Source organism: Nanorana parkeri, unplaced genomic scaffold, assembly GCF_000935625.1.
Source record: "Nanorana parkeri isolate BGI_ZX_2015 unplaced genomic scaffold, ASM93562v1 scaffold675, whole genome shotgun sequence".
Lineage (NCBI taxonomy): Eukaryota > Metazoa > Chordata > Amphibia > Anura > Dicroglossidae > Nanorana > Nanorana parkeri.
The window spans coordinates 39,235-51,312 of record NW_017306943.1 but is presented as its reverse complement, the minus strand read 5'-3'; the positions used below and the strand labels follow the sequence as shown (position 1 = coordinate 51,312).

The 12,078-nt window shown below is 38.0% G+C and overlaps 1 protein-coding gene across 1 annotated transcript in view; it reads left to right on the top strand.

The window, feature by feature from the left end:
• Positions 1-12,078, top strand: part of LOC108792720 (serine/threonine-protein kinase Nek10-like) — an 82,599-nt gene that overhangs the window by 64,016 nt on the left and 6,505 nt on the right. The window contains exons 22-23 of the mRNA XM_018563555.1: positions 5,559-5,634; positions 8,083-8,212. Coding sequence (XP_018419057.1) covers positions 5,559-5,634; positions 8,083-8,212 — 206 coding nt within the window. The remainder of the gene's footprint in view (positions 1-5,558; positions 5,635-8,082; positions 8,213-12,078) is intronic.

The following is a 12,078-nucleotide window of genomic DNA, read 5'->3' as shown; positions in this document are numbered from 1 at the left end:
CAATGTTGTAACAGAAAACATTGTAGTGTAGCATGTGTGATTTCACTATGCACACCCTTGTCTGTCATTGATTTTGAATCTCTGTATCTGCTATATGTTTCTTATTGCATTGTATTGTTTTGCATTCTTATGTGGCTGATGGTCCCTTTAATGTAAATAGAAGTAATCTAGCGCACCTGAACATGATGGTAAATATATGTGCAGCCTACCCTGATCTGCGCCTACCTATATGACTAAACCCAGGATTGGGTGAAATCCATCAGTGGGGTGAAGCTTGGGCGGGACACAGTGATGCTGCAGATTCTTTATTAAAGTGTTCCAGTGTAATACAGTGTGCGGCCGGTGTTTTCTACGTTTGAATGACTGCTGATTTCGGAGCGTGGGCATGCTCTGAGCGGCTAGCACCTGGTTTAATCCACAGCTGATCCATGGAGGAGCGGTGCAATCGGTTTTTATTTTTTAAAATTGTTTTTAGATAGAGTAGGCAAAGGGTTCAAACCTGTATTAAGTCAATTTTGGCTTTTTTGTGTCACAATGAGGAGATTTCCATCCAGGAGATGTCCTGGAGACACAGCTGGAAATCTCTCTAAAGTGAACAGAATTCCCATCTTTGAGAAATGTGATAGAAGCTGTTATCCACTTTGGAGAATTTTCCCTCACCTCTTGCTGTGATGACAACTCAAAATTTGTGGATTTCACCTCCCTTTTTGTCTAGGTGATAATGGTCATCAGCACAGATACAGCTGGGAATCTCCTTCTTCGCAGGGACACAGAAAACAAATTTGACAAAGGGACTAACTCTTCCCTACTCTTTCCAAACAAAAATAGAATTGCCTTTATGCACACTTTAATTCATGAACTATTTCTGCACATAATTGTTATCACAATAATCCTGCTTTTACAATCGCAGAGATTTCTTATTGTTAAGAGTACATTTGTTAAACAGCCCTGACTTTTCTTTGAACTGCTGCTTTGATTTATAGTAAGAACATGTGAAGGCCACGGTCTTACTATTTGCAATGGACAAAACAAAATGCAGTTTGACATATGAAATAGTTCGACCTCTTCTCACTGCAATCACGCAGAGATGAGTTAAGGCTCCTTTGGGTCTGGTTCTTTGAATAGGTATTTAAAGCTTACCCTACATTTAGATTACAAGTTATACCCAACCTGTAGTATTGTGTATTTTACTTCAACTGCTTTCTCTCCTGTGTATATAATGGATTGACACCAGCCATTATATTTATTTTACCAAAAGCTATCATTTTTTCCTTAAGCAGAAAGGGTAAGAGCCGCAGACAAGGACATCATGGGCATATGTGTCCTGTTTATTTTAGCTGGGAATCAAAGCACCTCTTTTGCCCTTGCTCTGTTATTATATTATAGCAAATCATGAATTGCTTAAGCACATGCTCATTCTTTATCGAGATTCATTAGTCTCTGTTAGTGTCATACCATAAAATCATTTCATTATACTGCTCAGTGAAATGTGCTGATTCTACTTAACTAAATAATAACAATGACTATTAGCGGTCCTGCTGTTTTGTCTGTTGCTCTATAAAACACGCCTGCATTATTCTACACTGGCCATGATTACTAGAAACAAAAAGAGCCAAACATCTACATTAAAGTGGACCTGGCATCCAATTTATTTTTTATGTTAAAGCCCATCTCCGGGCAAACATTAACTCCCTCCAAACACTCTTTGACTCATTCAACAAGTTTCTTTTTCTTCTGAAGCACGCTTTACTCACCTAAGTCCATTGTTCTGGTTCCTTGCTGGCATCGTTTAAGGGTGCAGGGCACCAGTAATCCAGCTCTGTACATGTGCCTGCTCGAGCCAGTCCTCAATGGACCCCCCACACTGACATCATTGCTGAGAATAAAATTCTGGATCCTGAGAGGGCCCTGCTGCTGAACAGCCAATATGAAGTGTCCACGTCACACAGAGGCATTGACGTGGACCAAACAAGGACCCTGCCTCCCCTAAGCAGAAGAAGATAGAATACTCCAGACTAGACTAATCACCAGGAAGTGGATTCCACTTTATGCCCTAAGTGGAAAATCTTTTAAAGGTACTAATACAAAAGTACTAATATCCAATCATGTCCTCATGGCAGCCAAATGTTTAATAGCATTAAAATGACGGCAACCAGTTTCTCCCTCTAATCCAGATCTGATCCAGAGGATTCATGAAAAATACAATCTGGAGTACCTCACCGCTATATTAAATAATTCCCTCTCTAACTTTTAAAGGATATGGTCTCCTTGGCAACTCCTCTAATTGTCCCCTAATGATTGTTGAGATCAAGTATGGATGGAGAGTGATTTCCCTTGTCCTGTGGTCAGGAGGCACAGAATCTTATCCTTCTTCTCTCTCCTTTTTCTCTTTTCTTTTTTTTTTCCTTTCTTACTGCTTGTTCTGCCTTTTGATCTTTTAACTTGGGTGTTGATATTGTTGCTATTTACATGCACATCTTCTTTTGCCGCGACTTGGTGTTTTGTATTGTATCTTCTTTTGATACTTATGGCATTGTTATTGTTCTTTTACTATTTCCACACATGTTGCTTCCTATTATTAATCTATGTTAATATGTTTAATAATGAAAATAAAGTTATAAAAAAAAGGATTAATATCAGCAACCACTATATCAGTGTAGGTAGCCATACCTGCAAAGGCAAATTAATTATTTAACCTTGTTCTCCTGTGCTGCCATTCATTCTACATTAGCTGCCGTGCTAGTCAGACACTTACTGTTGGTAGCTGGCAACATTCTTCCAGATTACTGTAAAGGAAGCCAACTGTATGTTATAAAATGTTTCTATAACCATTACTTCCATATCCCTTTTATTTAAAATATATTTAGGTTCTAAAACTTGACATATTTGTTGTGATTCTTACAGCAAGCTCTTTTATGTAAACCAACATATTTTTTACAGGCAGCTAAATCACCACAGTTAGTAGAATACTTGTGTGGCATTATTAAGTAATAGCATTTAGGTATATATTGCCCAGAAGAGCTTGTTTTCTGTTCGGGAAGATAAGAGCGTGCACTTGGTGAATTAATTTTCAGTAAAAAGTTTCAGTGTCAATAGCTACACTTGCACGTGTGAAAATAAAGTAACTCCTGCTTTAGCAGAAAGGAATACCAAGAAAGTTATTTATTCAGTGCATATATCCTCTGGGAAATTATTCTGCATTTAGCATATTAAAAGGCATAGATGTACGTAATTTATACGGGTCAAAGAAAGAAAAGCTTGACACTGTACAACCTGTTTAGCCCTGTATCCATTTTGTTCTATAAGAGTGGGGCTTTAAACATATGTTTCTCGTGCCCTGTACACTGAACCCACACCAACTCTATTGAGAATATGAAACTGCTACATTTCCTTTAGGCTGTGGGATCCAACAGAGATGTCCACTTTCTCCAGTTTAATTGATTCTTGTATTTAGCCTTCAACTAGCACACATATTTTAAATGAGTGGAATTAGCAGGTATAGAGCACAAATATTTCATAATTGCCTATGACATCCTGTTGTCCTAACGACCCCTCATACCTCCTCCCCAGATGTTCTTCCCCTTTTCTCTACATTTGCTTATGTCCTGGGACTAGGGAGCCAATGCAAACATTTTATTTTTACTTCACCTTAACAAAATTTTCCATTTTACTGGCTTTCTCTTCACACCTGTCTGGAAATCCAACACATGCCACCTCTGTGTCACTTATCCATCCCGATAAAGCAGCAGCTGGGGGGCCTCCTGGTGTCATGGCAGAACTTTCCAGTCCCATGGCTGGCTAGGAGTTAATGCTGTTAAGATCTTCCCAAGTTTTATCTTTTGTTCAGCATATGTCTGTCCGCATACTTGGATATATCGCACCTTGTATAAAATAGCACCGTAAACTTTATATATCGTCTTTACAGACCTGCAAACAACAGAATGCTCTCTAAAGAAGTAAATGTATTGGACGCTTATGTGTACCCAATGGCCATGAATATTTTATGGTTGCTAAAGAGAAAACGTTTGTTAATGCATTACTTATGATAATATTGTTAAGGAGGTTGATTGCTGCACGCTGGATGCTTATATGAAACAATGAGGCAGTTGTGGTGTCTTGTGAGGTTGTTGCATATTGTAGGCGTAGCAAGCACACTCCACTTATTCATTCCACTTACTCTATGCAGTGCAAATATTTTATTGCACCTTAGATAGCTACTGTTACATAGTTATATTCTATGGAAGACCTTATTTAATGGACTTTTTTTAGATATGGTACTGTAGATGGTCATCCAGTCCAACTCTTATCTCTAATTTAAATTACACCAACTATATGAGCTAAAGCAGTATCATCCTTATCAACATTACTACCCTCAAAATGTAATTTCACATCCTCATATATATCATTGGAGGGGTTTGTGGACTGTACACTGTGTTATCCCCTTTACTTATAAGAAGCATTTATTTATGCAAATAGGCAAAGGATCTGTGTGCAACTCAGAGTATTTAGTCTGGGGATTCCAAAAACAGTTTAAACATACTAGCAATTGAGAACAATGGTCATATTTATTGTTGGTGCTGTAACAGTTTCCTGCCAGGGTGTGAGGAACCCCTACTTTAAATTTCCATGAGATGAAGCCAAGATTGATGGATACCATGATTAATTAAATAATGAATCTTCTTGGCTCCCAACAGAAATGTCCAAAACCTGTTCCCTTTGAATTGAATACAGCTGATTGGCCAGATTGGCGGTGCCAATATTATCACTTTGCTTTAGACTTTTCAATTTAAAGCCTACAAAGTGGCTGGAGCCCTGTTGCTTATACCCCTCCCCCCTTCTTCTTCTCCTTTTTACTGCTTCTGCTTGTCTTGCTTCTATTCTACCACTAAGTTTATTTTCCATTATTTATTTTATCCTGTGTTCTGTAAATTCTCGTGTTTGTGTCTTGGATAAACCCTAGCCATACCGGTGACATGCAATGGCACTTTAACTTAAGCAAATCTTTGTAAACGGAATTGCACATCCTTTAAGCCCCTTTGCAGTGCTGGGATTAATTCAATCAAGGAAACTGTATCACTGTATTAATAAAGTTTCTATGTTCTCACTATGTTTTTGTTGCTTTCCAACCAAATTAGTGTGTGTGTCTATAAATATGTGGGAGCAAGATTAGATAGTAAGCAACTTTAAAAGCATGACCTAATGTACATGGTTCAGTGTTCTCTTGAAAGTTCTGTGGAATGTGTTGCCGCTATATCAATTAGCAAAAATATTATATATAAATTCTTCTAAATATACTGTATAAGGTATCTCCAGCATGATGAGTAGGCCAGTGCAGAAAACCATAGCAAACTGTGAAGTCTTGTTGACATAAAACATGATTGATAAAATGCATAAAATGTTCAATAGTTGGGGTGCAAATTCCTAGGTTTTACCCTGGCTAACATGCAAACAGAACAGACAATATTGTGCAACATTTGGAATGTAAACATATAGTCCCAATCTAACTTATATATGTAAGTTGGTGCATATTAGTAGTAACTGCATTTTTTATTTTGTAGCTGATTTTGGCCTTGCTAAGCAGAAGCAAGAAAACAGCAAACTAACATCGATTGTTGGCACCATTCTCTACTCCTGGTAAGATGGCCAGTCATGTTGTCCTTTGCCATGGATTTTATTTTATTTGTTATTTAGCATTAGCCCTAAAGCTGATAAAAAGGGCAATATGAATGGTGATAGGTGATGGTAAAGGAAATGGGATCACAGAGCTTGCTGCTACAACCTACTTATGTTCGTGGAGAAACTCAGTTTCCCCTGCTATAATATAAATCAGCAATTGAAGAAAAATATTCATAATGTGCATAATCACAGTATGCAGGCCTAGAGAGCTATGGAATGAAAAATGAAGGGATTCAATGGTAGGTAGATGGATGGATAGATATGAGAGAATGAAATGACCATGTCAGCTATTTCACCCAGACTTACTAAGTGCATGGCTTCCTTTAGATCCTGAAGATGTCTACAGTGAAATTTGTAATAATAATAATATTAATAATAATTGACATACTAACAGACACATAGTTGAAACATGCTACTTTGTTTAATATTAAACTGCTGCATGTTTATGTGTTTTTTTCTTGGTGAACTATCGCTTTACATTTGTTAGTTATTTCTGAGTTCTCTTACCTGGCTGAAAGTAATAACTTAGTCTATATTGCCCAAGCTGATATAAACCCTTTAGGATTAGATATGTGCACTGCCAAAAAATTTGTTTAGTTTCGTTTAGTTTTAAATTCGGATTTGTGTTATTTCGTTTTTCAGGATTCGGGTGTGAAAGTCAATTCGGATTCGGAATTCGGATTCGGACGAAATTCGGTAGTGTTAGTACGAACGTTCGTTTCGTTTTCTGTTCTTATTTGTTTCTTATTCGTTTCCTGCGTTCGTTTGCAGCAAAGTGACATTTGAGGGGGAAAAAATATTTTTCTCCTTCTCTAATGTCACTTTGCTCCAACGAACGAAATATTTTTCTCCTTCTCTAATGTCACTTTGCTCCAACGAATAGGAAACGAATAAGAACAGAAAACAAAACGAACGTTCGAACTACCGCTACCGAATTTCGGAAATGGAAATTCGGATTCGTTCGCATTCGTTATGTCTGTAATTCGGAATTCGGATACATCCGAATGTCCGAATTTCCAAAAATTCGTCCGAATTTTGATTCGGAACGAAACGCACATGTCTATTTAGGATGTATTCACACCTTTCCAATGCAGTGTGTTTTGGTAAAGTGCATGTTACCACAGCTCATGTTAACCCACGTGTTTTGGCACATTGCAGTGCTATTTATTTTGAATGGCACCTAAATGCATTATGGTGTGCTGCCTTGCCAAAAATAGTGCACGTCTACTCTCCACTTATTATTCATTTGAATGGGCAGGCTTAACACAACGTACATTAACTTGCTAAAACGAAACTCACCAGGACACCAAAGTCTGAATGAGCCCTCAATGAATACCAGTACTGGATCCATGTGCTCTAAATGAATACCTGTACTAGATCGATGTCCTGTTAGACTGCTGCTTTACAGCATGCAATTAGATCTAAATCAAGTGCCATTTACAATTAAAATGAAGGCTTTGTTTTTACGTTGTGTCTTTTTATGTAATGCTACAAAAAACACATAATAATGGTAAACATTTTATGTTTGAATGGTTGATTTTCTGAAGTAGTAGAGGCTGTATGTTCACTTTAAATGCCCAATCACATGCAAGGTATATTTTTTTTAAAGTTGTTTTTTTTCTGGTACGTGATTGGATAATTGAAGTGGATACACCTTCACATTACTTACTAAGATAAATGAACAGTCACTTTGCAATCTGAAAATACATTTTGCAAAATAAACAGCCTTTATACCTTCAGTAAATCAACCACCATATATACCAGAAGGTAGAGGTTTGGCAAGGCCTTACAGCCTACAGTTACAGTAATAAATAGGTTCATGGTGTAATTCATCTTATAATATTGCATATAGTTATATTACAACGTGGTAGTTCTAGCACCTTTTCTTGTTCAGAAACATATTATAAGCTGGAATTCCTTTTATGAACTATTTCACCCAAAATTAACTTTTGAGATTGATTAGTGCTGTGAATTTGAAAAGCCCACCTACTTATTATATTTCTTGGCCACTTAGCTATTTTCAGTATGCAAATTCAGAAAATGTGTGATATTTAAACAGCCTCTACTCTATGTTAGATGCTTGAGCTCTGTGGATGGTTTGGACCAATGGCAAAGCGCCATTGGTCCAAGCTGTACAATAAAAAATAAAAATAAAAAAACCACTGAGGACATCGATCTCAATGCCTCAGCAGTGACGAGCAAGTGAGGGACAGGGAGGCTCTGCAGGATTCCAGTCTGGAGTGCGATGGCACATTCTTACACTGCAGACAAAAAATGAAGAACTAGGGGCCCATTGAAATATTTATCACTATGGCCCCATGTTATTAGTTGGTGCATTCCTAAAAGCCACAGATTTTATACAATACAATATCATCAGCAATAATTGTTCTTTTATTTCCTCTACAGTCCGGAAGTTGTTAAGAGTGAACCATATGGGGAAAAGGCTGATGTATGGGCAGCAGGATGCATCCTCTATCAAATGGCAACACTAAACCCACCCTTCCACAGTACCAACATGCTGTCTTTAGCTACCAAAGTACGCAGGTTTGCATTGTTTATGGTCACAAGGGAGTTGACTGCTCTGTCCTAGTTTATATGATATAGTGACAGGAGTAATATTAAACAGTGTAATTTTTGCAGCACTAGCCATCATTTACTTTGGGCAATGCTAATAGCAATATATGTACAGATTGTTGATTGTTAAACTGCTGTCACAAATGTAGCATGATCCAAAAGATGACAAGTGTAAATATTTTATTTAAAGGGACTGTAATATTATGCACCCAGTCACACTTCTGCACTTAAAAACACATGCAATTTTAATGTGTGTGTTTAAGGGCATTTTCCAAGTATGGCATTGTGTTTTTAGCAAAAATTGTTTAACCACTTCGCGTTCAGAGCAGTATCTTAATTTTTGCACATGCATCTGAATTTTTGGTTAGAAAATAGCTCAAAACCACAAATAATTATAGTTCTGAAAGCAGAGGCCCCGCAGAATAAAAAAATGCATCTGTGATCAGCCGTGATCTTGGTATAACCACTTCAGGACCGTGCTCATCATATACGTATTGTGGTCCTGAAGTGGTTAATGTGTTTTTTTGTGCTCTTTGTAATTCACCTAAAGTGTACAATTGTGAATTAGCTCTAAATGATCAAGGTAACCAAAACATATTCTTCAGTTATGACTAAATACTGGAATGACCTACTGACTTTTTATAACAATCAAAAACCCCGGCAGCTGTAGGGTCTCTCTGGTGGAGTGATCAGCTCCTTCTGTTGTATTTTCAAAAAATGTTAATTTAATCACAAATGACAAAATGCACTGTGGAGATGGAGGTCTACTCATTATAACAAGGACTGGTTTCTATGAGATGGTCTATTTGATATGATGACACATGTCCATTACTGAAATATAACTTTGAGTTAGCTCAACAATTAGTTAGTTAGTCACACTCTTCAGGTGTCTGCTAATTGCTGTTTACTTATTTAAAAAAAAGGAGCTCTGTGAGGCCAGTACTCCTTCTCAGTAGTTAATAGTTTTCAATGATTGGACTAACATCACACAACAAGCCTATCATTTACTCCCAAAAGACTTCAAAGAAGTAGTTCCAAGTCTAGAATTGGGTAGTTTGCTTAATAACAACACTCCCAGCTTTGTAAATGATGACAATAATTTACTAAATTATATTTAGAGAAAAAACAGTTTTAGCATCAAAAATTATGAAACATGTTTGTGTGGCTGGAAGTTCTTTGATAGCACATATACTTCTAGGTTCCATAAAATCTCCCAAATCAACATTGGAAGACTCTGATTTAACAGGATTCAGTAATGTCTCTGCAAGTCAGTACTAAATCCCTAATTCAAAACATGTACCCCTTGCTTGGTAAGGACAAACTGACAGCTGAAAGTGAACCTGCGCTTTGCCCAGGCAGGACAAAGAAAACAGGCTCACAGCTTAACACTGATCAAAGTGTTAAGGAAACAAGAGACCAGACTAAAACTTAAAGTGCAGGTTTAAAATATAAAATGAGTTTATTGAAAACAACAGTGAACATAAATGGCAAAAAACAATGGAGAAAGTCCAGGACTTAGTCAGTGCAATGCCAGGGATCAAATGCCAAAGTGGGTAGTAAGCCAAGCCAGGTCAGGGAGCACAGAGAGCAGGATGAACAGAAACAAAGCCGGAGTCAGGAACCAGGAGATCAGTTAGCCAGAGCCAGGGTCATACACGGAAATCAGGAACAAACAGCAGCACACTTGGTTGATCAGAACAAACGCAGGGGCAGAGACTGAATGCACAAGGTGAGATTAAATAGTGACCTGGTGCCTGCATCAGCACTGTGGGACAGGAAGTACCCAGGAGTCTAGCCAGTGGAGCAGAGTGGCGATGTGTACGGGTTTGGACATAGGAGGGCGCCAAAGAGCAACCACGGTGTCACAAACACTTCAGCCATGCAAGAAGCAACTGGACAAGTCAGGGTAAGACCCTCACAGAAACATAGAAGTATGATGACAGAAAAAGACCAACTTGCAATGTTTTTGTTTGTTTTATTGTTCTGATTTTGTACCTTTTTTGTCCTCTAAATAATTTTTATTTTAAATTGTGCTCCTATTGGAGCAATTCAACTGTCCTGATCCTGGTCCTGTACTGGTCCTCTCTTACCAGGGCTGTCCCTATAATGAGGTGATTTCCTCAGACAGTATCTCATTGGGTCACAGACTAGAGCGTCTCAGGTTGGTAAGAGCTCTTAGAAATCTGTGATTCTCTGGCTGGTATCCCGCACAATTCACTGACGTCACTGGTTGCCAGGAGCTGAGCGGAACATTCATCACCATCAACACCGCCTGCCCAACAAATCTGATCCCCCACCTCCCTGGGCTGTCCATCACCACAACCGCACCCCTCCCCCCGCGTCAGGTGGCTAAGTTAAGGTTGGGGATGCCCTTATCCCTCACCCTTGTGCCTTGGTGAAATCTCCCCAGTGCTGAGGACATTGATCAACATTAAAAACCTCTACATTTCCCATTTCCCAATGTTTTGTCTAGAATTTCGATTTAATAGTTTGTATTATATATAAATGACTGTGCATCTGTATGCTTATGATGCATGAAGGATAAGGACCATAACAGATGACATAGGCCTACAAAAGTCTCCTGAAAAATTGATGACACATGCTTGGAAATTTTGATAAGCCCTAAAATGTATGCAAAAGCATGCAACAATGAATAACCTGAATGGATATAATACATGCTTCAAAACACAAAAACATTTTTATCAAAACTTAATTTTTCTAATTTTATTTCCAAGTATTGATTACACAGTGTTGTGACATTAAACTCTCTCGACAATGTTTATGGAGCAATCTGAATCTTTTCCCATTTAAAATCATACAAATCTGTTTTGAATACAGATTTGTTCCTCTATGGCTTGTTGCCACCTTCAGAATCTTTGAGTAAGCACAGTAGTAATAATGTAATTTTCTTTTAAAAGGAATACTTCTATTAGCGGACAATAGATATTATCCAGTAGATTAACTTCCCAATTATTCTATGAATATTTCATTGCTAAAGCATACAGTGCTTTGCTAGTATGAATTATAAAATCACAGACACAACTTATTTAGTTCTATTAGTTAAACGGGGTTTTCCTAGAAATATAAAGACAGTATTATGCCAGTGTGACAGTGTGTAATGAAATTTTAGGTCTAATTGTGTAATTCTTTTTTAGTTTTTTAGGGGGTTCATGTTTCTTACAGAGGCAGTAATGTGTGCATTAGGTGACATTTAATTTCAGTTTGTGCAATTCAACAACCTTTTTTATTCTTTAGTTAACATCAATGCAAAGTTCAGATGCCTTTTGCTGTAGACCTTTAGCAAAGCTATAACAGGGAATGATAAGGATGCTTTGTGTAGTAAATCATAAAAAACCTTACAGTTTTAGCATAAATTGTGATCTAAAGGACCATGAGCTACATGTATAAAAGTACCCAAAACATGTCTGAAAGTTTTGCCAGAAGCAACTGATCACATTTGTTTCCGTTTCTGTGTACTGGCCAATCCGGTGAGGTATTGCTCTGTCACTGCACCTTCAATAACGAGTAAAGCTGGGTATACACAATTCAAATGTTGTCCGGTTCTAGAGGAACTGACTGAAATTCGATGCGTGGGATCAGCTGCCAGCACCTTTTCAACCGGCATCCCTCGGTCAGCTGATCAAAGGAGCATGTCTGAAAATTGTTGGCCTAACAGAGCTAGCACCCAATGAGCCGGCAGCTCTGTTTGGGTATTATGACAGTGGCCGCTTTCAGAATGCAAAGGGAACAGCAGGAGATTCCTCGATCAGCATTCCTATGCGTTGATGGAGGAATCTGTTTTATTTTCTTAGTTCAGCCTGCAGGTTA